This window comes from Meira miltonrushii, assembly GCF_003144205.1.
Source record: "Meira miltonrushii strain MCA 3882 unplaced genomic scaffold FA14scaffold_4, whole genome shotgun sequence".
Lineage (NCBI taxonomy): Eukaryota > Fungi > Basidiomycota > Exobasidiomycetes > Exobasidiales > Brachybasidiaceae > Meira > Meira miltonrushii.
The window spans coordinates 1,187,711-1,210,070 of record NW_020289946.1 but is presented as its reverse complement, the minus strand read 5'-3'; the positions used below and the strand labels follow the sequence as shown (position 1 = coordinate 1,210,070).

Here is a 22,360-nt window from a genome sequence, read left to right as displayed (position 1 = left end):
CCTAAGCCTTGATAAGACCTTGCTTGATGAGATATTCAGTGATCAATTTGACGCTATCTTCGATCGAAATTGTGCCAGCATTGATGTGAATTTCTGGTTTTTCGGGTGCTTCGTATGGGGCAGAGATACCTGTAAACTCTTTAATTTCTCCTGCTCTTGCCTTTTTGTATAATCCTTTAGGATCCCGTTTTTCACATTCTTCAACGGATGCATCAACATACACTTCAATGAAAGGCAAAGAAGGCTTGTATTCTGCGTGCAGCTTACGGGCTAGATCACGATCTGCTTTGTAGGGTGAGATGAACGAAGCGATTGTGAGAGCTGATGAAGAGGCGAACAAGACGGAGACCTGATTGAAGTGTGTGTGTGTTTCATGTCAGCTTCCGATATCCTGTCAATATCTCTGCCAATCGTGCTCTGAACTCACCTCTGCAATACGTCTGATGTTCTCTTCACGATCTTTAGGACTGAAACCCAAATCTTTATTCAAACCAAAACGAACATTATCACCGTCCAAACGAAAAGCAGCAACTTTTTGATGTAAAAGATGTTGTTCTAATGCGGTTGCAATTGTTGATTTACCACTGGCCGATAAACCTGTTAACCAAAGAGTTGCGCCTTTTTGTTCTAAAAGTGAACATCTTTCATCGTAGGTAACGTGTCCTTCGTGGAATGTGATATTGGTTGCCATCTTGTTTTGAGTATGTGAATGTTATAAAGGAAAGTATGTGTATCCCCCCATCTAAGAAAGTAAGAAGAAATCATTTCTTCCCGACCGTGCACGAAAATTGAATTGATATGCACGCCGCCAGTATGAATCGCGCGTGCCGATAAAAAGCACGTCATTCAACAGCATTCCCTCGGAATAACTTTCTTATAGATACGTGGTGCGGGAGGATTCAAGATGTACTAAAGATGATGGGGTCAGATTAATCATGTATGCGACAATATACAAAGTATAATTACAAATTAAAAGTGGTGATGATATTTGTACAATATTAATGAAAACCCACAACATTCATGAAAATGATCCAAACGGATTGCCCATACTACCGTCAAACAGTTTAGAAACATCTGGCATGGACTGCAAAACGCTGGCAACATCCCATTCGATATCCAAATTGGCCAGGGCTGGATTGACGTTGGTGAGAGAGTCGATATTCAAACCATTACTTGGCGTTTGTGTGGTAGAATGGGCATATTGTTCTTCATTACGTGCTCTTTTTGCAGGCGATCCATCTGCTGTCTGTTGGTTGCCATTCGGCTGCTCACCGCTGGGTCTTTTCAGACTGCCGTTTTGACGCTCTGCATCTTCGAAGTTCTGCACCAACTCGTCCAACAACTGTAAGCCTCGATGTGCAATCGTGCTGCGATACGACAAACCCATCAACACCTCTCTGGCATCTGATGCTTCTTGACGGGATGCGGTCAATACTGGCTGATTGTGTAAAGCATTGCGTCCCTTCACCTCTGCTTCTTTGCTCTTGTCTCCAAAATGTGACAATACAATCAAAATCGCAGCCGCGACAGCTTGATAAGAGATTGTCCACATTGCTCCTACCTGACCTTCCGGTCTTCCTGACGGATTGATGGCACGTACATGCTCCAGCACTTGACGAGCAGCTTCTACGCACCTTCCTTGTGATGCTTGAATCTGCAATGTGCTCGGACTAGGATTCAAAGAGCAAAATGCTCGATGTAAAACAAGAATTTTGTGCGAAACCCCAATGTTGATATAACGTTTCAGAGCCAATCCGAATTTCAGAGATGGGAAGGGCGACTTAGGTTGCGTAGAAGGCAGAAGCTCTAACAGCTGAGTCTCATAAGGCTGTACATGATCTTCAAGCCTTGCTCCAGCTCCTTGACGGTGTGGCAATTGATCAAAGAAGGTGTATACAATTTGCGCCATCTTTGCCGTCAGTCGTAATTTCTGAACCAATGTCAGATCCGATTCATCATATCTTAAGCGCAAATGACCTTGGTCAAGCTCATCATCGTGAACATTGACGGGCAAAGGAGTATCGTGGTGGCGCGGATTGATCATAGAAGATCCACAGAAAGGCATCGCCAAATAATCTTGCTGTACGAGACTCCACCAAATTCGCTTTCCCACCTCCAAACGAATGATGCGTGATCGCCAATCGAGAGAGTTATCCTTAATCTCTCCACCTTCAGAATGCAGAAGGGCCTCGATCCGTGCCGACTCGCCGGCCAGGTGATGTAAGTTGAGCATTTGCGCCGTTTTGATGCCGATAGCCAAATATGTGCTCAACAGATTTGAATCTGCAACATTGTGTCCGGTGACACAAAGAATTGCCAGTGCTTGACATGTATAAAGACTTGGTTCAGATAGATAGTTACCAGCTTCCAGACACTTTACAGCAGCGTCCAACAATATTTCCGGCAAAGGCCGTTGACTGATTCCACAGATATGCTCGACATCATTTTGAGGCATTTGATGGACGGCAATACTCTGAATCACAAAGAACAATCCAAGCCAAAGGGGATCAACCCATATCCAACGATCTGACGGCTGCAAGGTCAGGAACATCTCATATTCTCGTTGAAATGTGGGAACATGAATGCATGCATGCTGCCATGCGATCACATCTTTGGCAAATGTAAGCACATAATCTAGAGCTTTGAGCGGTAACAATGCTGCTTGTATTCGCTGAGAGAGCGGCTCTTGTAAGGGCTCTTTGAGAATGTTTTCATGCGTCTTGGACGCTGCTCCAGTCTGCGTTGATTGATTGTGGTGATGTTGCTTCAGAATGCCACGATGACGGTCTCTGCCAAGGGCAAGGTATTCAAACGTCAGAGCAGTATCTGCCACACCTTCTGATGACGTTGATTTATGCGCAAGACGGCGTGTTGGGCTTCCGTGCATGATTCTGGAAGACGATGCAGAGATTGGCGAAGCTTCATTAGCATGATCGTATGTAGATGTCTTGGGAGACATTTTGCTCATGCCATTTGATCGACCGTAGTGTTCAATCGTACGCAACCTACGATCCAGATCGGAGACTGTCGCATTGAGAGACTGTACTTGTGAGTAAAGGTCCACACTCGGCACGCCACTTGCAATACTTGGAGGCTGCATCGAAGGCTGGAAGTACGTTGATGATGACGATGGATGCCTACTGAGAGAGTTTGGATCTGTCTGTTGTGCATGAACGGGTGAATATTGATTCATATGAGAAGGTCCCACTGGTGTTTGTGCCGTTGCTGAATGTTCATGATCCAAAGAGCAAAGATGACCGGCATTCCTTTTGATGCAAGGTTGACATGGAATCTTTTTGTCGCATTTGATCTTTCTTCTTGCACATTCTGTACAGCTCCAAGTGGGTCTTTGACTACGCTTGTACATCCTTTGATCTGCCATGACAGTATCTCTCAATGGTCAGGGCCGGAGTTATGTATTTGATGCGTACATAAGGAGTACTTGCCAGCTTGCCAGATCAAAAGAAGAATGAAATGAACCCTATGTTGTAGTATGTCAACCGTGTTGTGGTAGTGAGAAGTCGAGAATTGAATGCATTGTAAGGAAAGCAGTTTTACAAGCTATTCATGCAAGTGTACCTTATCTCTTTGTTTCTCAAAAACACTGAACACATGCATTCTGCCTTGCAATCATTGCACTATGCGGGCGGTGTTGTGGGGGGGATGCTTGGAAGAAAGCTTATCGTACAATTATAGTAATGTACAATCGGCCCTTCCACCGACGCGTTCAGGGCAAAATTGACTCTTTCGGTCTTTCGGGCGGCGGTTAAATTGTCGAAATATTTACTTGACAAGTTCGGAACATTTTTATTTTGTGTTTTTTTTTTAAATTGCTGTTTTACACTCCACTCAAACCACCATTGCCATGATTGCATTGTAAGATGAGAGGAGGGTATTCGAATCATAAAAGGCAGGTGGGCCATACTAGACAAGAAATCACCAAAGGTCCCAGAATCGATGCTGGAAAGTCGGGTCATCTTGTTTGCGGCTTCAATCTTGGATCACAACAATGTCAATGGCGTTCTCACTCTGAAGTAGCACTCAAATTACACAGGGCTGATCGTCATTTGCTTCTTCCAGAAGGAGGTATAGCCGAGTTAGAAAGGATTGATCCAATTCTCGAAGAAGAGAGAAAAGAGAAAGCAAGACGGGCCCGAAAACGCACGGCTGATGACGAAGCAGAAGAGCAGGCAAAGTGAGTAAATGTATGCGCTCAAGGTCTTCTTTTCAGTAACTAATCTTTTCTTCATCCTTACAGTCAATTGATACCTGGCCTGAACATTCAGCTCGATAGTCCTGAACTTGTTCAAAAATGGTTGGCCGAACGAAAAAAGAGATGGCCTACAAAGGCTGTGGTAGAGCAAAAAGCATTGCAATCCTGGGACGAGAGACCTGTTCAATCATCACACAGGAATAACAAAAGTGCATCTGCCCCTGCTGCAAAGCCTAAGGCTGAGACTAATGATGACTCCTCAAGCAATGAGTCATCTGACGAATCCGATTCTGATGGGGATGATGATGATGCGGGCAAAGTCGAAGAAAAAGCAAACATTGCACCGTCCTTTGAAGATAACGAATCCGACTCCGATTCATCCGGCTCAGATCTGGATCCAGAAAAGGATGCAATTTCCTCAAAAGTGCCGCCACCCGGACAGAGATATGATTTGGACGAGTCAAAGCCTAAGCCTCTTTGCCGTTTCTTTCAGAAAGGAACATGTCGCAATGGAGAAAATTGTTCACATCGTCATGAAATCGGAGATCTTAACCCGACAGAAAAGCAGTCAAAGAAACGTAAACGTCCAAAAGCTCCTTCGCCAAATCCATTCGAAGCCCCACATCTGTTACGCGCCCTTTTGCGGAACGAGATTGCACAACATATCAATTACGTCGCCCAAGTGATTCGTTTCCTTGTCCGCAACGAGTATTTGGATCGATTTGAAACACGAAGCGGTGATGCTGCAGAGCAGAAAAGACGGAGAGGTTTGATTGAAGAGATCAAACGAGGTCCGACGGGTACGAATAGTGTTGTTGATCAGCCGCCCATCGCTATGGCTCAACCGCTGAATAAAGGTGGCCTACCCATAACGGAAGGAACATTGTACCGTCCGCCATCTCCGGAACTGAAACCTGTTGATGAGCTATCACTACCGCCGCAACCTGACGAATTCGCATTGATGGACCCTTTACGTGCACATGATGCAAAGCCAATGAATCATGAACAATTTCGTCAAATTGCACTGGATGTAGGCATTCGTGCTTCACTTTTGGAGAATGATCATCATAATGCCCTTCATTCGGTTGAAGCAAAGCTGTCCAAAGGTATGATTCGTGCACTTGAAACGCTGGACGCATTACCTTCTTACAATCATCGAGCATCTGCATTGGAATTGATCTTGGGTGTATCTGAACAATCAGCATTGCACAGTCATCAAGTTGGACCGACGTACGTCCGAGGTGATAGGAGGGCAAATCCGATGAACGGACAAAGTACGAGTAATGGTAGTGGTGCCAACGGCGGTGGACCTTCAAGAGTGATTGGAGAATCGGAATTGTTCAGGCTTGGTTTACGTGTCGGTCCCCTGGAAATTCAAAGGATTCGTCAACTTGCAAGTCGAGTGAGCAATGTGATCGGAGGTCCTTCATTTGAACTTGATGATGATTCTGGACAATTTGAAGGGGATGAAGACCAATTCAAGCCATGGTGGGACGAAAAGACTAGACATGAGATGCGAATCAAGAAGCTACACAAAGAAGGAGAATGGAGAGATCAAATGAGAAAGCTAGGCTTAGAGGTAGACTAATTTGTAAAATTTATTCATGCTGTATTATAGTACATTGTGCAATTCATAAAATCATCAAAAGATCTTGGACATGGCTCCTTGCAAGGCGTTTGATCTGCCTGCAGTTGATTTGGGCGGTTGTGTATCTTGTTTTGTTGATTTGAAGGGGCGATCCTTCTCTGGATGACCATCTTCGTTCTTTCTCTTGGTTGTATCTCTCTGTTCCCGCACATCCCGTAAGACGGCTTCTCTTTGTCTGAACGTGTGTTGACGTGGTTGATTGAGAGTTTTTGTGTTTGTTGAACCGTTTGTTGTATCAGACTGTTGTTGTTGTTTTTGCAGCTTTGCATCCAATCTAGCCTGCTTATCCCGCATGACTCTGGCTCTTTCCACTTTGCGTAGGTAGTCCTTTTGTTCAAAGGTGGACTGACTCAATTCCGCCCGCACTCGAGAAGCTCTTGAAGCCCTCTCGTTTGCCAATTGTTCGCTCAACATGCCCCATTTGAAGCCGCTTAAGTACTTCATCGTCCAAACTTCGTCTCTCCATCTTCTTGCAGACATCTTCCCGCCAGCCTTCTTACCGCCTTTTCCACCTCCACTGCCACCAGAAGCTGCACCGATAGGATGAGCGTTCAACATATCAGCAACAGTTTTTGCCACTTTCTTTTGAGCGAATTCAACCCAACCTTCTGTAAAATGAGCGGATTTTGCTGCTCTTCCCGTCAATCGTTCACCACGTTCTTTTTCACGTCCATCTTGTAAATAAATTCTTTCAACATCTCCAAATCCGCTTAAAAGATGTCGAACTTTTGCAACTGTCATTCCATGTGGTATTCTGGAAATGTAAATTATTCCTTTCTTACGTTGCTTTTCTTCATACTTTTCCAATTCTTCTCGTGATAATGGTTTTACTACAGGTCCACCGGTTGGTGGAGCAATGTCATCTTCGTCATCGTACTCTTCCTCTTCGTCGTCTTCATCTTCTTCGTCCTCGTCATCGTAATCATCCTCTTCTTCGAAGCCCTCATCGTCCTCAGAACTCTCATTCTCATCCTGTTCTTGATCAAGATCTTCTTTTGAGGTGGAGGCTTTTACTGTATTATCCTTCCATCTGCTCGTATCAAATCTAGGGTCGACAATAGAAGACTGAATAGGAATAGGTCAGCACTCACGTTTACCTCCCTCAGCACGCCAATAAATTATTCTTACCTTCTCTTTGATCGCCATTTTGCGAGAATGTGACAAAGTGGAAGTAAGAATGAGGCTAAAATTAAAACTTCAAAAATTTTTTCAGCTTTTTTTTTTATTTTATCCGCGGAGACATTTAACAAACGCGTTTACCTATCATGCCTCAATATTCACACACAAACGACTTTTGCTATTACAGAATGAAGGAATATTTTGTAGAGTGACTAGGGTACGTCTCATAATATCTATTCTTCATGATCACGTAATTCTCGAATCTACACAGCATGCGAAACATCTGCACTTGCTAGACTTTCTCGATCATCAGAAAAGATCGTCGTTCCACCTGGTGCAACGATGCCCGGATGATCATCAGGTAACAGTTCACCTCGTGTTCCAAATGCTTTTCGTAAGGCAGGACTAATAAAGCTTGCAAATGCTTGTGCACAATCATGCATTTGATTCCATTCATCTTGTGAAAGTGTGCTATTGGCTAATGCTGAGCCTGTTTGGGTAGGTGTGGACTTGTTCACGTTTGATCGAGTAGAAAGAACCAAAAGCAAAATTGCATGAGATGGATTGTATGGTGAAATTGGTGATTGTGTTTCAGGTGCAAGTGCACCTAAGGGCAATAGAGGTAAAACCAAAGTTGCTCCCAATTCATCTTCGAGCAACAAAGGTGCAACATCTGGTCCTTCAACGTCAGGCTGTAAAGGCATTCCAAGAATGGCCATTGGCAATGCAATTCCCTCCTGAGTATCGGCTTCATCCTCAACAGCAATCGCAGCTCCGTCCCTATCACCGTTTGAAGTGGTAGAGTTGGCAGTCTGCATGCTTCTAGAGCCACTGTTCGTTGCTGCACCTTCGTCGCCAGCTGCTGAAGCTGCTTTCTGGGCTTGTTCATCAAATCTCGTCAGAGGCGTAATCTTTGATCCACCTGCAGATCCTGCCGCACTACTACTACCGCCGCCACTAATGACAGATGGACCGGTTGAGGATGCAATCGCTGAAAATCTACCAGTTGCAGTTGCATGCATTCGTCTTACTCTGGCTGCTTCTTCAGTCCAGGCTTGACAAGCCCTACCTCCCAAAACACGAGCACGCTCATCACGAGTAAGGTTGATGGGCAGTGAATCTTGTTTAGTGGCATCTTCATCCTCTGATTTGCTTTTGTCATCTTTGTATCGTTTTCCTGCATCGATTGACATGAGTGATGCTAATCCTGGCTGTCTCTGTCTCTGTTGACGTTCGACTTCGTTCTGGGCTCGTTTGACAGGCGTTTGTTGTACTTTTGATGGTCCTGCATGATCTTTGGAGTTTGATTGAATTGCATCTAGATGTGCTTGTGCATAGAGTGCTCCACTTTCATTCAAAACGATCAATGCGATATCAGCAGGCGATGATCTTGATGCTAGGATAGCCTCTAGCCCTGAATGTATCGCCAGTGGTTGCAGCATTGTGTAGTTGTTCCCTCGAACAGTTCTATCCTTGTAAGGATTGAGGATCAGGTTGAAGGAGATAAGAGCATCAAAGCTTCGTTAGTCATTTTTTCGAAGAAGTGCATTCATAAATGCCGCGTGTAGCGGGCGGGACACCCACTGCATGCAAATCTCACTCTTCCTCCCGCGTCTCGCGCTGTGGGCGAAACGCTAAACACAATCATCCATTTGCAAATGGGTGCAAGGTACGAAAGAATATGGAGCATAGGAAGTATTGCAGATATGAGGGGGCACAGTATCTAGCTTCACCCAAGAAAGTACATTCAACAAACAAAGATCAAAGAAACCGTGACAAAACAAGTATCGTAAGAGAAGCACGTCTGAAAATTGAAATATTGCTAATATAGAAAGATTGAATTAAACTTGACAAAGGCTTCAAAAAGATACGAACAAATGCCTGTGATGACTTCGTCGAGTATACTTCAGTGAAATTGGAGTGAAATGTAAGTGTATCGCAGAGCTAATCCCACTTTGCTGAATGGCCATTTTGCGTCCACATTGCCCCGATGTGTTTATTCAGTTGAAATATTATCATTCTTTAACTCATTCAAATAGGTGAAAAAGAGCAGCTTATCTTCATCATCTCACATCTGCAGCAGTCGCCTCAATGCAATTCCGCTCTCTGCTCGTTGGTGCGATTTGCATTCTTACAAGCCTATATCAGGTAGGATCAACGAAAAAAGGTGCCACATATTCAAGTGAGATCAACACAGCATTGGTGCTCAAACGATCCTTGAGTTCTGATGATTCAAAGGCTGTCAGCAAAAGCGCTTTATCTGAAGATCATGATGTCCGTAGTGCTGCAGCCACTCTGATGGACATTTCTTCCAGTCATACACCCAAACCAATTGATGAAATCCACGTTCCGCAAAAGGCGAGAAGTTCAAGGAAGAGAAAAGCTTCGGAAATTGCTCAAGCGACTACTGTTCCCATTTACTCCAAATATTCAGATATACCAACGTCTTATCGAGTTTTGAGTCAAAAACGAGGTACAGTGAATAAAAGGAATAGGATGCATCAAATGAAAGAGAACGAGCCAAAAAAAATATGCAGAATTTTTGGCAAAAAAACGAATCGCTAACAATTTGCGATATCGAAAAGCACGTGAACTTCTTGGAGGAGGTGAAAATTCGAAAGAAGGAGAATATAATGTTAGATCAAGAAGATTAAAAAAGAATCCAGCAAAGTCCACGCTTAAGAATCGTAAATGGATGGCAAAAATGCAAAGAGAAGATCCACAAAAGTTTCAAAAGACAATAGAACGTAAAAGAGCTTCTCAACGAAAGTTTTGGCAAAGCCTTATTGCGGAAAAGACAAAACAAAAAGGGCAAGAAAGTGATTGAAGTGAAGAAAGAGCATTCAATGTCACATTTCTCTTCCTTCGATCGAGTGTGCGTTGCGCTAAGCCGCTCCGCTTGAAATTGCGTCAGTGACGTACACATTAATGTGATTTCCCCCGCGGAAAAGCAGGGAAGCACCCCTAAAGAGCAAGCAGGCAAATATCTCATTCATTGACGCGGGGTTCGCGATTTCATTTTTTAAGTTTATCTGTCCGTACTATCCGTCAAAGGCATAAAAGCACTGTAATACATTATTAATCAATTTAAACACGCATATAACCAACAGAACAACACTTGTTTGTCTTTATACCTACCATCCTTTACCTCAAAGGGGCTTGTCAGGATCATGTCTGCCCATCAGCAAAATGGTGATAGTCATGACAATGAAACGAATGATGAAGTAAACGAAACAATCACCCCAATCATTACACAATTCTCTACTCATGAACGATTTGTCCGATCGGCAAATGTAAGTCCGACAGTCTCAAGAAGCTCATCACGCAACTTTTTACGTACAATGACTTATGATGGTGCATCAAAATTCTCAACTTTACCTCGTAGATTACGAGGCATAAAGTCTGGTTCTTCATCTGCAGGCTATCAATCAATTCCTGGACAACATGCACCAAAGATGTCAAGATTCAAAGTATACGATGACCAACGCTTTCAAGAGGATTTACAACAAACCGGTCAAGGAAATGGAGTTCGAGTCTGGTATGAATCTTACACAACAATCGACTGGATCCACGATGCGGTCAAAGAATCTTCTCGTCTCCGTAGATTGCGTTCGATTAAAGGATATCGAGGCATCTTGCTCAATCTTTGGGATCGTTTGCAAGGTTGGCTAATCGTTACAGTGACTGGTGTTATTACCGCTTTGATCGCAGGTGGAATCGTAAAGTCTGAAGCTGTTTTGTTTGACTTGAAAGAAGGATATTGCAAGCGTAATTGGCGTCTGGCAAAGCGCTTCTGCTGCCCGTTCGGTGATCAACCCGACTGGGATGGAGGCGGTAGCGTTGGATTCGCACCGAACAGCATGAATGCAACATCTTCACCGGCATGGTCTTATAGGAGCCAATTTATGACTTTGTCATCTGGATCTTCTGATCCAACGAAGGGTCTCTTGACTGGAATGGGAAACCGTATGTTAGCAGGTTGGTCTGCTCCAGTTGCCTCAAGTCCTGTTTGGCGTACGCTATCTCCAAGTACGGAGAACGAGAGTTGCCCTGGTTGGGTCACTTGGGCAGATAAGTTTCATCTGGCTGGAAAGTGGAACTTTATTGCAGAGTATGGTGTCTACATTCTTGTGGCAATTCTTTGGGCATCTATCGCATCTTTGTTGACGATCTACTTGACATCCTCCGAATTATACGCGAAGAACAAGACAGAAGACGAAGGACTTGCAACCGAAAACTCCCAAGTACATGAACCTGTCACACCATCGCATACTCAGACGGTAGATGAGTACACTCCTTTGCTCGGTAGTGCTCGTCCTGGCGATGATTCAATGGATAGAACGTACAACAGCAATGCGCCCCCAGATATTTCAAACAAGAATGCATTGCCCACAAAGATCTTTTCGCATTTGGCCAGCGAAGTACGTGCACGAGAAGCGTTGCCACCGCGAAAGGTGTTGTACTTCGGCAGCGGAAGCGGTATATCGGAAGTTAAGTGTATCTTGAGTGGATTTGTGGTTCACGGTTATTTAGGATTTTGGACTTTGTTCACTAAATCGGTCGGTTTGGCATTATCAGTCGCATCCGGTCTCTCTTTGGGCAAAGAAGGTCCTTTTGTTCATATCGCTTCTTGCGTTGGCAATATCGTTTGTCGTGTTTTTCCGAAGTATGAAAAGAACGAATCCAAAAGACGTGAGATCCTTTCTTGCGCTTGTGCTGCCGGTGTTGCCGTTGCTTTCGGTGCGCCTGTCGGTGGTGTTTTGTTCAGTTTGGAGGAAGTTTCCTATTACTTTTCTTCAAAGGTCATGTTCCGTTCTTTCTTCTGCGCTACAGTCGCTGCAGCAACTTTACGATTCTTGGATCCCTTTGGAACGGGGAAGATTGTTCTCTTTCAAGTAACGTACGATCGTGATTGGCATTGGATCGAACTCGGTTTCTTCATCGTGCTAGGAATATTCGGTGGCGTTTATGGAGCATTGTTCACAAAATTGAATATGATTTGGAGCAAACGTGTTCGTGCCACTTCATGGATGTCAACCCATCCATTGTATGAAGTGATTATGATTACCACAATCTCCGTCGCTGCAAGTTTCTTAAACGATTACACACGAATGGGAGGGCCAGAATTAATCGCAGATTTATTCAGTGAATGTCATGAGCATGAATCCTTAGAGGGCTTATGTGTCTCAAAGCCATCAGAAATCGGACCTTTGGTCACTTCTGTTGCATGGGCGATGATACTCAAAGGTGTGTTGACTATCATCACGTTCGGAATCAAGTTACCGGCAGGTATTTTCATTCCTACCCTTTGCGTTGGAGCCTGCTTTGGTCGGATCGTAGGTCTATTGGTGCAATATATTCAATGGACCCAACCCGATCTTTCCTTCTTTGCATGGTGTCAAGCCGACAAAAGTACAGCATGCATCGTTCCAGGCGTTTATGCAATGGTTGGAGCAGCGGCATGTCTGTCAGGCGTTACACGTACTACAATTTCACTTGTGGTCATCATGTTTGAATTGACGGGAACACTGACGTATGCTGTACCCGTGATTCTAAGCGTTTTGGTTGCACGTACGATCGCTGACGGTTTGGAACATAAAGGAATCTATGATTTGGTGATGGACTTTTCCGGTTTACCATATCTCGATGCCAAAGAAGAACACACATGGCAAGGTGTTTCGATTATTGATGCTGTTGATACCGGAATCGAAGTGATTTCGTTGGATGAACAGAATACAGTACAAAGTCTTAAAGAGAAATTGGAACGATTAGCAATTGTGACCAGCAACCCTGATGGAGGTTTCCCTATTGTAGTGGATCCTTCACGTAGAGCAGCAAGGATGGGCACGAGTGGATTTGGCAACAATGGCGGAGAATGGAGTCCTTCTAAGCCTAAATTGGTGGGATACATTGCAGCGCAAGAATTGGAACATGGATTGAATAAATTAATCGAATATGATGATGGCAAAACACCAATTTCAAACCTGTTTTGTACGTTTGATTATCTGCCCAGACCTGATCGATCTGTCGAAACGGCTCCGCAATCTGCTTTACCAACGCCGATGGAACGATCTGAAAGTGTGGATGGCGCAGAGAGTATTCGTAGTCCAAGCGAAATTGGAACGGATCATTTTATGCGTGATTCAGTCTTGTTGGCTTCAATGGATTCACCAAACGATTTGAGCATCTTTGTCGATAAAGCGCCGATCACATTGACAACCTCAAGTCCGTTAGAATTGGTACAACAATTGTTTACAAAGTTGGGCGTACGATATTTGATTGTTCTTCATGCATCCGATGGAACGTTAAAAGGAGTCATTTTCAAGAAGAGATGGTTAGCATTCTTGCATTCGTTGGAAGAAGGAGAGAAGCATATTTGAATGTTCATAGTCGCGCACACAAATATGTCAATGAATGGTAATGCTTGAAATTTATAACGATTGAAATGAATGGTATGATATGACAGATGCAATTAAGAAGCTTTTTTAAGGCAAGATTCAACCTGCGCATTTACTGGCTAAGCAAAGGGAATGAGAAACGATATGAAGACAAAAGTGATGTAAAAATGATTAGGAGCATAAGTGTCCATTTATAGAGCTCCTAGAAAGGTAATCTAGAGAACATAGCACAAAGCTGCCAAAGCACCAACACCGAAAGTGGATGCGATTGCAGTGAGAGATGGCTTTTGGAAGATGGAAGTGGCGCTGCTTGTGTTGTTTGATGCGGCTCTGTCGGCTCCATTTGTTGGAGAACTTCCTGAAGTACTTCCTCCTCGGTTGGAACCACTTCCACTTCCGCTGGTTGGCATTGTTGAAGTTGGTGCAGATGGTCCTGTGCTGGAGATAGAGTATAAACCGTTACCCAAAGATTTTTGTTGAACACAATCTGAAGAAGCTGCTGGTGGATGTGCATCAGGAGTGACTGCTTCACCTTGACGGAAAGTGGATCCACCATAGATACCTTGTAATGGAGCGTCTTCACCTTCGCATGATTCCCAGATACCAGCAGTGTAACCTGAAAGACTTGGCATGTTCCATCTGCATCCCATAACATCGTAAATATGTTCACCTGAAAAGGGGAAAGAAAAGGGGTTAGTATTAGATTCCACTCTTTTTTTTTAAAAAATCCTAATTCTGTACTTACAATGAGCAGCAGCTTGATCACCCCAGCAAGCACGAAGGCAGTATTGATCCCAAGACATAAAGTTTGTCCATTCACGGACTTGTCTAGGTTGTCCATTAGAAGCTGGATTAGCGGTTGTAAACATGATACCACCGATTGGGTTACCCAAATCATCAGCTCCGTGAGGGTCCATTTCACCTCCAGAGTCACCCATTGGAATACCGATTGAAGTGAAATCACCGGTACCTGAAACTTGAACGTAACTTGGAGTTTTCAAGAAATGAACACTTGTTAATGTTCCATCAGGAATCAAACGTGTTCCGTGCTTGTTGGTTGTGCAATAAGCAACAGCAACACGTTCTGTTGTACCAATGTCACCTCCATCAGGAGGACCCCAAATACACCAATCATTCACATCATTAATCCAAGCCGTTTGACATAGACTCTTTTGATTCCATTTACCGGCCGCACATCTGTTCCAACCCGTTTGTGGTTCTCCTCCGTTTGGCAGGGAAGGAACACGATTTGATCCCATATATTGATCGGGTAATTCATCAAGAGAATATGTTGGCTTTGGTTGCCATTGTGTCCATGCTTTTGTTGGTTGACCAGCTTTTCCTGGAACGAGTGCTTCTGGATCACCTTGTGCTAAAACAGATCCTGAGATTGCCAAAGAGGCTAAAGTCCAAGTTAGGATTGAAGCCATTGTGTTTTATATTATGATGATAAGATCAAAGGTAAGAGACTTTGATGAGGATAGGTGTTTGAATGGAGTGGTGGCGGTAAGGAAAGAGGAAGAGAGACTTTTCAAAAGCTTTAAAAAGGATCTTTGATTAAATTGAGTTAATGGTTTACTTATCTTTGTCTCTTAATTTCAACATACGGAAATGACCCTATTACCCTTTCGCGAAAACATGCAAGTAAGATCTTCTCCGCTTGTAGGACAGGGTCTAAAGTATGCAACAGATCAGAACATAATAATTCTATTATTAGGATCAAAATAATATATCTCACCCGTAGGCAGAGCGGGCGGCTTCCTCTCTCGCTCTTTCTCTTCTCTCGAGCAGTAGAAAAGAGCTTGGCGTGCATAGTTTCATGTTACCACGGAACACCGTCAGGGCGGGCAAGCGGGCGAAAGAGAGGGAAAGATGAGAATGATGATATGAAGAGATGCTTCGATGCATGAACGGTGTTCAATAAATTTAACGGAGGAGGAGGAGCGTTTTAGATGCCAAGATTTGTTCTTTAGATTGGCGAGTTGTTTGGTGTTATATGTATGGCCTTAGTGGCTTCAAGTTACCAATCGGTAGGCAGTGTAACAAACCTTGGCATGTTGTTCCAGGGACGTTGTATGTGGTGAAGAAGTGAAATGTCTTTTGCTTTGCATACTCTTTTCATTGCATTTAATCAGCCTAAGACTTTTTCAATCTTTGTTTAGCCTCTCATTAATGCAAAGATAGGCGAATAAGCCTTCTCTTTATTCAACGCGTAAAGTCTTGGCAAAACGTTTTAAAACCCGGGCTGGGCGTGTTTCTTAGGCAGAGGTGAAGTGTTGTTCTTTCTTTCTTTCTCTGCATAATATTCATTATTTTTGTTCCTATGAATATTATCTTTGGCATCTGTCAACATGAGTTTGACATGCACAACGCAGCGCAGCGCGCAGACGATGATATAATCAGCACAACAACATTTTTAGATTTGTCTTGGCTTGCGTGTGCATACTAAACGGCCTCCTTTCTTCCGACAGTCTATTATCCAAATCACGGGATCAAAGTCAAACGAATCAATCTTCTCGTTTCTGAACAACCATGGCTACCAGTAATGGTAAATGGGGAAAAAGATTGATATCATATGCTGAAATACCTTCTTGGGCACACGACAATGATTTCATCTTGAGTGGTTATCGAGCTCCAGGAGGAACAGTAGATGAACTAAAGAATATAAATGCAGAAACGAAAGTAGAGCTAAGTACGACCACTGCAACGAATCAAACAAACGGTACGAGAAGTCGTAAAGTCAAACAGCCAAATGGCACACCCGCCAAAGATCAATCTCGTATCATCGAAGAGCACGACTCATTCTGGAAATGCTGGGAAAGTGTTTGGCTATATTTGCACAATGAAACAGTCAACATTCATACACATCTGTGGGGTGCAATCGTAGCGATCATTGCAGTTGGACTTCACATCCTTGGCGATTATGAAATGATTCCAACTTGGTTACATCCAATCACTCATCATTCCATCTTTTATCCTCAATCCATCAACCCTTTACCACCAAGAATAACAAAGACGACTGGCTTCTGGCAATCTCTGTTCTCGGGATCGGATACAAAGCCTGCAATCACTGCTCCTTTAGCATTGAATGCCCTTATAACGACCCCTGGACATGAATCTTTGTTTCCTTGGCACGATGTTCGAGCACGCGATAACACATACGCTGATTGGCTTGGTTATGCTTCTTATCTGGCAGGTGCAATCACTGTTTTAACGTGCAGTGCAACTTTCCATACCTTGCATTGTCATTCGGAAAAAGTGTCAAAATCGTACAATAAGCTCGACTATATCGGAATTGTGGCAATGATCGTTGGAAGCTTCTTGCCAATGATTCATTATGGTTTTCATTGTCATCCCAATTTGCAATTATTGTATAGCGTAATGATTGTAACTTTGGGAGGTGCGGCAGCGTATACTGTCTTGGCCCAAAAGTTCAGTTCACCGGCTTATCGACCAATTCGAACAAGCGTTTTTATTGCTTTGGGTTTGAGTGCCATCTTTCCGGTAACGCATATTTTGGCAATGTATGGACACGAGACCGTTACACGTACGATGGGATTACATTATTTAGTGGCAGGTGGGGCTCTGTATATCGTTGGAGCATGCATGTATATGGCAAGAATTCCCGAAAGGTTTTCGCCTGGAACATTTGACCTTTTTGGAGCATCACATCAAATCTTTCACATTCTCATCTTGTTTGCCGCTTTTTGTCATTATATCAGCATTCGAAGGGCTCATGTATTTTGGCATACTGTTGAAGCAGTCACTTCTGGTCCTGGTACCGCAACTGAAGCTGTCTGTCAAGCTTTCGAGATTCTACGTTTTTCAACGACAAAACAATAGACTGCAATTTTGTATATTATTAAAAATGCAATCAAGCCTATAGATAACATTTTGCATATCGTGATTGTCAAATGCAAATGTACACATTTTTTTTTGTCTGTGGCTAAGCGAAAAGCGGCGGTGAAAATTTCAAAATGTTTGGATTGACTTGATCCTGTCTTGAAGAGTTTGCACATCCGACCACCTGGTGTGCTTGCTATTCAATTCACCAATCGAAGATGTTCTTCTTGCAAAGATGCTTCACTTTTTGCTTCATCGTTGTTCTGGTACATACAGTTTGTGTCTCCGTACATGCTTCTCCGGGAAAGAAGACTGCCTCTGTCAACGCTTTGGTGGGCGTTCCTTTGCCGGAAACCAGCAGGGAAAGATCAAAATCTCTTTCTTCATCATCTCCTTCCTCATTGCCGGAACGAACAGCGGCAAAACGACCGACGTTTGATTTGAACAGAACTCCAAGTCCTGAACTGGAGGAGGGTGCACAATCACCAAGTCCACAATCGTCAAGAGGCGCGAATTCCAAAAAGAATGCTCTTTCTGTAAAAAGTGTAAGTTAGACTCTAGACAAGAGCTTAACATTACACAATTTCTGACCTCCTATCTTCTTTTTTTCTCCAAAGATGCCCAAAAAGATTTCTTCTCAAAGTCGAAGTGCAAAACACAGTCAAAGATTCTATTGGAAACTGAAAGAGATGTATGTAATACAAAGAATGAATCCTTGACGAGCTTTGTTAACGCAATCAATCCTTTTTTTTCTATAGGACTGAATCCAGTGATCCAATAGAGGTAAGAACGCACCTACAGGTTTTTCGAGAAATAAACACTCATACTAATGTATCTTTTCATCTCTTTTACAGGCTCGATATGCCACAGAACGCTTAGCGCATCGTAGAAAGCTCAACACCTTGTCTGCAAGGAAACGGAGAGCTGCTGAGCGGGGAAAAAAACGTATGCAGAAAGATAGAGACCAACAAGATTAATCGTCACAAAACGGAGTTTGATCGAAAACCCCGCTATATGCAATCTTGAACTCATTCACTCAGCCGTCATTGTATCCGTTTATCGTGAAGAATTCATTACGCCCGAAGAACATTTTGTGTACGCACAGCCATTCGTCCAAAGATGATACGACAAAAGATTAGAATGTTCTCTCCCTTCACACAGCTTCAATCATTTGCTTCTGTACCATGAAAAATGTCGAGCTCTCTCAGTAATCTCTACCTCTTACTCATTTTGATCATCCCAGTCATTGGTGTGCACGCAGGTCCTGAGAGGTACTCAGTGTACCCAGCTCAAAGCACATTAATGTTCAAAAGACAAGTCAGGGATGGTAATGGTAAGCTCATTGATCTGAACAAAGAGCCAACTCCCGAGCCTGACTCAGGAGATATGTTAGAAGGAGGCCAATTAGCATCGATGGAGCTAGCACGGAAGATGAGACCATCACACAGAGCCAATTATAAAAGAGTGTACCGCAAGGGTGCCGGACCACCTGTAAGTTTAAATGAATTCCATCGTCATACCAATGGATGGTATGTCTGAAAAACCTTTTCTTTTTAGCCTGGCCTTTCTGAAGATGAGAAACGCTTATTTCGAAACAAAGTCAAGCGGGAACAACAACGCGAAAGAAGGAAGTTGTGAGTATTTAAAATGCTCCTAATTGTCGTAAGTTGCGAGCTGATAGACAAATATCTTTTCGTTTATTTGTACAGCATGAGAACCAGCCCAAATGAGCCCTATGCTGTTGCCCTTATCGAAAACCATAAGAAAGCACAAAAGAAACAAATTCTTCAGCGTGCAACGTTATTGCAACGAGTCAATATGGGACTAGGTACTCCAGAGGAAAAAGCAAAAGTTATACGTAAACGAGCAAGAGACCGTTTGTATAATTATCGCCGCCGGTATCCAGGCATGGACTTGTCGAAATTAGCAGAATTTGAACGGAGCATCAAACCAGAATAGGTAGAATGGCTACTTTTTAAGTCAATCAACAGTCACTGGTGTATCGAATTTTGATATGATAACAAGAGGTCTCGCGATCTTGTCCAATATGCTTTCTTCAGAACTTCTCAAGCTGTGAAAAATATACTTTTGTGACTAGACAATGCAACGTTTCAATGTGTAAGCAGTGCCCCGAACATAAATAAAGCATAGCCCTTTACCTCGGGATGACATAAGTGTAAGATTAGCTGTTCACTTTTTCAATTCAAACCTCCAACAATGCTTTCATTTCATCGCTCTTTCCTGTTTTTGATCTTCATGAATTACGGAGTAAGAATAGTACCATGTCTTCCTATCGCAATCGATCAGCCATTCCTGGCTCGAAGACAGGTCCGTGAAGAAGGAAGCAAGCCTATCGATTTGAATAAAGAGCCTTCGCCTGAAGTTATTATTCAAACCACAACATCTGCCTTAACTTCACCTGCATCTGTCCCTATCACAGCTAGCGATTCAAGGCAAACAGTTCCTGATCCAGCCGTCTCTGTAATACCAGGGTCCGCGCAATCTCGATACAAGCTCACAAGAAAATATGAACGCATGAATATCCCAGTGAGTAGTGTGTGCACTTCATTCTAACTTCTTACACTGATTCAAGCCTTCTAATCCAATTCATGCTAGCCCGGTCTTAATGAAGAAGAAAAAAGGAGGTTCAGAATTGATGTCAAAAATGAGCGAAGGAGGAAGAGAAGGAAAGAGTAAGAATTGTTCAAAGTGATATTTGCAGAAGACACCTCACACTAACCCTACTATATTCTCTAGAGTCAAAGCTTCTACAGATGAATCGGTACGCAGCATCATACGAGAACGAGCTGAGCAGGCAGTGGCCAGACAAACCGCTCAGCGCAGACGAGATAGAGCCCATGTTAATGTAGGATTAGGTACGCCAGAACAAGAAGCTAGAGTAGCAAAAAAGAGAGAAAAAGATCGTCTTTACAATCGAATGGTACGAAATCTTCGTCGCAAGGAGGAAACGAAGAAACGGAAGAAACAAAAATTATCAAAAGCTTCCGATCAACAAGAATAATGAATCCTCCCGTTTGTATTACAAGCTGTGTCATATAATGTAAACTTTCAAGTTTCCTCTCTCCCGAAAGCAATGCATGCATTCGAATATTCAGCCACTGGAAACGCTTAGAGATTCAACGTGGGTCAACAAGGGACAAGCATGTGTTAACAAAATACCTAATGAGCAATGTGGTCCATCTCGGGGCTATTGAAACGACTTCTTATTTGCAGTGGCGTGGAAAAATGCTATTTAGTTGTGTCTTTCGTCCCTTCCACCATTCAATTAGTGTAAAGATGACATGCAAATATTTTCAGTTAGCGGTTTCATCTTTCCTAGTGCTTGCCTCAATACTTCACAACACAGTCACTGCTACACCAACAATCCTTGACAAGAAAAGTCAATTCAAATTTAGTAGCCCAACAGCATTTGTTCAGATCTTCCGAAGACAAGTGCGTGATGACAAAGGCAGATTGATTGACCTAAACAAAGAAGCAACTCCTGAGCCTGACCTACCAGTTTCGCATGGGCAGGACAGCAGCACCGTCCCTAACCTTGAACATTCCACGACACTATCTTTATATTCTCCAATGCTGGGTGGTAGTAAGGAAACGTCAAGGTACAGTTTCCCTAGGGCCTACAAAAAGATACATGTACCCGTAAGTTCTTGAAATTTCAGAACGTTGCAAACAGACTTACTTCTCCTAACTATCTGCTTGCATTTCTATTTCAATTTAAAGGAAGGCCTGACTGCCGAGGAGGTAAAGGAGTTCCGTTCTAAAGTGAAAAATGAACGAAGGCGTGAAGCTACAAAAAAGTGAGTTTTGGATGATATTTGGTTTTCTGACAGTGACATTTAACCAACCACCTTTACAGAGCAAGAACATCAACTGACCCTGCTGTACGCAAAATTATGAATGAACGCCGTGAAAGAAACCTCGTGACACAAAGAAAATATGACAGGAATATGCGATTAAGGGTCAATTATGGCGTTGGAACGGAAAATGAAAAAAGAATCATTGCAAAGAAGAGGGCTGCTTGTCAAAGGTACTACCATGTCGTAAGGAAGCCAAAAAAGGAAGCGCAGAGACAAGCACATATTCAGCTCCCGGAGCCGAATGCTTCAACATCTGAAAATCGAGGCTAAGAACGGATGATTGGATGGGGCTTCATGAAGTAAGTCGCATATCTACACAAAAAGGTCCATCATTTGTACATTGCTTCAGAAAAATTCAATATAGACGGGGGTGAGTCTACTTGACTTAATAAACAACATCACAATTTTTTTCCGGGCTACAATGTTACATTGGTCAAAGTTGCATAAATAATAAAACTTTTAGATACTTTCCATCATTTCCACATCATCCAAGAAAGACTAAATGATGACAAATTACACATGTGTCCTTATGTTAACCATTCTTTCTCTGGCATTTCTATATGATGTCCGAAACAATCAACAAACTCTCTGTAATGATAGTGCACCATCTGGAACAGCACTAGAGACAGTCTTCTGGCTCAACGAACAAAGATCAAACACAATTCTTCTTCGAAGACAAGTACTTGACATTGACTTGAACAAAGAGGCATCTCCTGAGCCAGAAAGAGAAGCATCACCATTAGGTCACAATGAAAAAAAATCTGCACTTCAGGTACCACAAGCGTCTGCCACTACTGCTCGAAAGACACGAAGGTATAAAGTCCCAAAAACATGGCGAAAGATTGATATACCGGTATGTATGATGTTCGTTAAACACATGTGATCATGTGGTTACATATCTCCATCTTCCTCTACAGAGTCACCTAGTCGGGGAAGAAAGGAAGGCATATCAAGCTCAAGTCAGATATGAACGAAGAAGACAAGAAAGGTGAGGTCAAAGATAGGTTCTTGGAAGGTCCTGCCCCTCAGAGCTGACGATCTTACACCTCCATTTTCAACAGGAAAAGAAAGAGAGAGGCTAATATCTCAGCAGCTATTGAACGCGGAGAGACTGTGCCCTCTTCAGGGAGGTATCGAGTATTAAGAACATGGAAGAAGATTCAAGTGCCGGTAAGTTTGACGTTTTTGAGCTTTTGACAAGCAGATGATTTGACAGGTTCATGATTCCCTGCCTTTAGGATGGTTTATCACCCGAGGAGAG

General features: G+C 43.1%; 12 protein-coding genes across 12 annotated transcripts; 7 read left to right on the top strand and 5 right to left on the bottom strand.

Moving 5' to 3' along the window:
- Positions 1-7: 7 nt before the first annotated feature.
- FA14DRAFT_138066 (putative MET14-ATP adenosine-5`-phosphosulfate 3`-phosphotransferase) lies at positions 8-691 on the bottom strand (the record flags this gene model as incomplete). The annotated part of the gene is made up of 2 exons (XM_025497049.1): positions 8-349; positions 428-691. Coding segments are annotated over 2 exons (606 nt in total), but the record flags the coding sequence as incomplete, so codon positions are not given.
- A 226-nt stretch (positions 692-917) lies between these two features.
- Positions 918-3,642, bottom strand: FA14DRAFT_191981 (uncharacterized protein). Its single transcript, XM_025501904.1, has one exon. The coding sequence runs from the start codon at positions 3,380-3,382 to the stop codon at positions 1,019-1,021; it is 2,364 nt and encodes a 787-aa protein (XP_025353222.1). The 5' UTR covers positions 3,383-3,642; the 3' UTR covers positions 918-1,018.
- Positions 3,643-3,843: 201 nt separating this feature from the next.
- On the top strand, positions 3,844-5,864 carry FA14DRAFT_174584 (uncharacterized protein). The gene is made up of 2 exons (XM_025500547.1): positions 3,844-4,195; positions 4,259-5,864. The coding sequence occupies exons 1-2, from the start codon at positions 3,882-3,884 to the stop codon at positions 5,799-5,801; spliced, it is 1,857 nt and encodes a 618-aa protein (XP_025353221.1). The 5' UTR covers positions 3,844-3,881; the 3' UTR covers positions 5,802-5,864.
- On the bottom strand, positions 5,795-7,027 carry FA14DRAFT_191979 (uncharacterized protein). The gene is made up of 2 exons (XM_025501903.1): positions 6,990-7,027; positions 5,795-6,926 (listed from the first exon to the last, which is right to left on the bottom strand). Exons 1-2 carry the CDS (start codon positions 7,005-7,007, stop codon positions 5,856-5,858), a joined length of 1,089 nt encoding a protein of 362 aa, XP_025353220.1. The 5' UTR covers positions 7,008-7,027; the 3' UTR covers positions 5,795-5,855.
- A 216-nt stretch (positions 7,028-7,243) lies between these two features.
- Positions 7,244-8,422, bottom strand: FA14DRAFT_157609 (uncharacterized protein; the record flags this gene model as incomplete). Its single annotated transcript, XM_025497906.1, has 1 exon — positions 7,244-8,422. The coding sequence occupies one exon, from the start codon at positions 8,420-8,422 to the stop codon at positions 7,244-7,246; it is 1,179 nt and encodes a 392-aa protein (XP_025353219.1).
- Positions 8,423-9,071: 649 nt separating this feature from the next.
- FA14DRAFT_191977 (uncharacterized protein) lies at positions 9,072-9,807 on the top strand (the record flags this gene model as incomplete). Its single annotated transcript, XM_025501902.1, has 2 exons — positions 9,072-9,453; positions 9,518-9,807. 2 exons carry the CDS (start codon positions 9,072-9,074, stop codon positions 9,805-9,807), a joined length of 672 nt encoding a protein of 223 aa, XP_025353218.1.
- Positions 9,808-10,092: 285 nt separating this feature from the next.
- FA14DRAFT_162142 (uncharacterized protein) lies at positions 10,093-13,449 on the top strand. Its single transcript, XM_025499442.1, has one exon. The coding sequence runs from the start codon at positions 10,151-10,153 to the stop codon at positions 13,358-13,360; it is 3,210 nt and encodes a 1,069-aa protein (XP_025353217.1). The 5' UTR covers positions 10,093-10,150; the 3' UTR covers positions 13,361-13,449.
- Positions 13,450-13,539: 90 nt separating this feature from the next.
- Positions 13,540-14,978, bottom strand: FA14DRAFT_174580 (uncharacterized protein). Its single transcript, XM_025500546.1, has 2 exons — positions 14,124-14,978; positions 13,540-14,048 (listed from the first exon to the last, which is right to left on the bottom strand). Exons 1-2 carry the CDS (start codon positions 14,806-14,808, stop codon positions 13,594-13,596), a joined length of 1,140 nt encoding a protein of 379 aa, XP_025353216.1. The 5' UTR covers positions 14,809-14,978; the 3' UTR covers positions 13,540-13,593.
- Positions 14,979-15,910: 932 nt separating this feature from the next.
- Positions 15,911-17,221, top strand: FA14DRAFT_125948 (HlyIII-domain-containing protein; the record flags this gene model as incomplete). The annotated part of the gene is made up of 3 exons (XM_025496727.1): positions 15,911-16,024; positions 16,172-16,261; positions 16,439-17,221. 3 exons carry the CDS (start codon positions 15,911-15,913, stop codon positions 17,219-17,221), a joined length of 987 nt encoding a protein of 328 aa, XP_025353215.1.
- A 109-nt stretch (positions 17,222-17,330) lies between these two features.
- Positions 17,331-18,305, top strand: FA14DRAFT_79412 (uncharacterized protein). Its single transcript, XM_025502903.1, has 4 exons — positions 17,331-17,766; positions 17,839-17,912; positions 17,980-18,004; positions 18,076-18,305. Exons 1-4 carry the CDS (start codon positions 17,440-17,442, stop codon positions 18,196-18,198), a joined length of 549 nt encoding a protein of 182 aa, XP_025353214.1. The 5' UTR covers positions 17,331-17,439; the 3' UTR covers positions 18,199-18,305.
- Positions 18,306-18,412: 107 nt separating this feature from the next.
- Positions 18,413-19,180, top strand: FA14DRAFT_157604 (uncharacterized protein; the record flags this gene model as incomplete). The annotated part of the gene is made up of 3 exons (XM_025497905.1): positions 18,413-18,712; positions 18,779-18,855; positions 18,931-19,180. 3 exons carry the CDS (start codon positions 18,413-18,415, stop codon positions 19,178-19,180), a joined length of 627 nt encoding a protein of 208 aa, XP_025353213.1.
- A 258-nt stretch (positions 19,181-19,438) lies between these two features.
- Positions 19,439-21,369, top strand: FA14DRAFT_185746 (uncharacterized protein; the record flags this gene model as incomplete). The annotated part of the gene is made up of 6 exons (XM_025501476.1): positions 19,439-19,768; positions 19,838-19,914; positions 19,979-20,162; positions 20,540-20,881; positions 20,963-21,039; positions 21,099-21,369. 6 exons carry the CDS (start codon positions 19,439-19,441, stop codon positions 21,367-21,369), a joined length of 1,281 nt encoding a protein of 426 aa, XP_025353212.1.
- Between the last annotated feature and the right edge of the window lie 991 nt (positions 21,370-22,360).

Coding starts and splice junctions, on each gene's coding strand:
- FA14DRAFT_191981 (XM_025501904.1), bottom strand. CDS start 3,382: ATGGCAGATCAAAGGATGTACAAGCGTAGTCAAAGACCCACTTGGAGC.
- FA14DRAFT_174584 (XM_025500547.1), top strand. CDS start 3,882: ATGAGAGGAGGGTATTCGAATCATAAAAGGCAGGTGGGCCATACTAGA. Junction 4,196..4,258: donor GAAGCAGAAGAGCAGGCAAA/GTGAGTAAATGT, acceptor TCATCCTTACAG/TCAATTGATACCTGGCCTGA.
- FA14DRAFT_162142 (XM_025499442.1), top strand. CDS start 10,151: ATGTCTGCCCATCAGCAAAATGGTGATAGTCATGACAATGAAACGAAT.
- FA14DRAFT_174580 (XM_025500546.1), bottom strand. CDS start 14,808: ATGGCTTCAATCCTAACTTGGACTTTAGCCTCTTTGGCAATCTCAGGA. Junction 14,049..14,123: donor TGATCAAGCTGCTGCTCATT/GTAAGTACAGAA, acceptor TCCCCTTTTCAG/GTGAACATATTTACGATGTT.
- FA14DRAFT_79412 (XM_025502903.1), top strand. CDS start 17,440: ATGTTCTTCTTGCAAAGATGCTTCACTTTTTGCTTCATCGTTGTTCTG. Junction 17,913..17,979: donor TATTGGAAACTGAAAGAGAT/GTATGTAATACA, acceptor TTTTTTCTATAG/GACTGAATCCAGTGATCCAA. Junction 18,005..18,075: donor AATCCAGTGATCCAATAGAG/GTAAGAACGCAC, acceptor TCTCTTTTACAG/GCTCGATATGCCACAGAACG.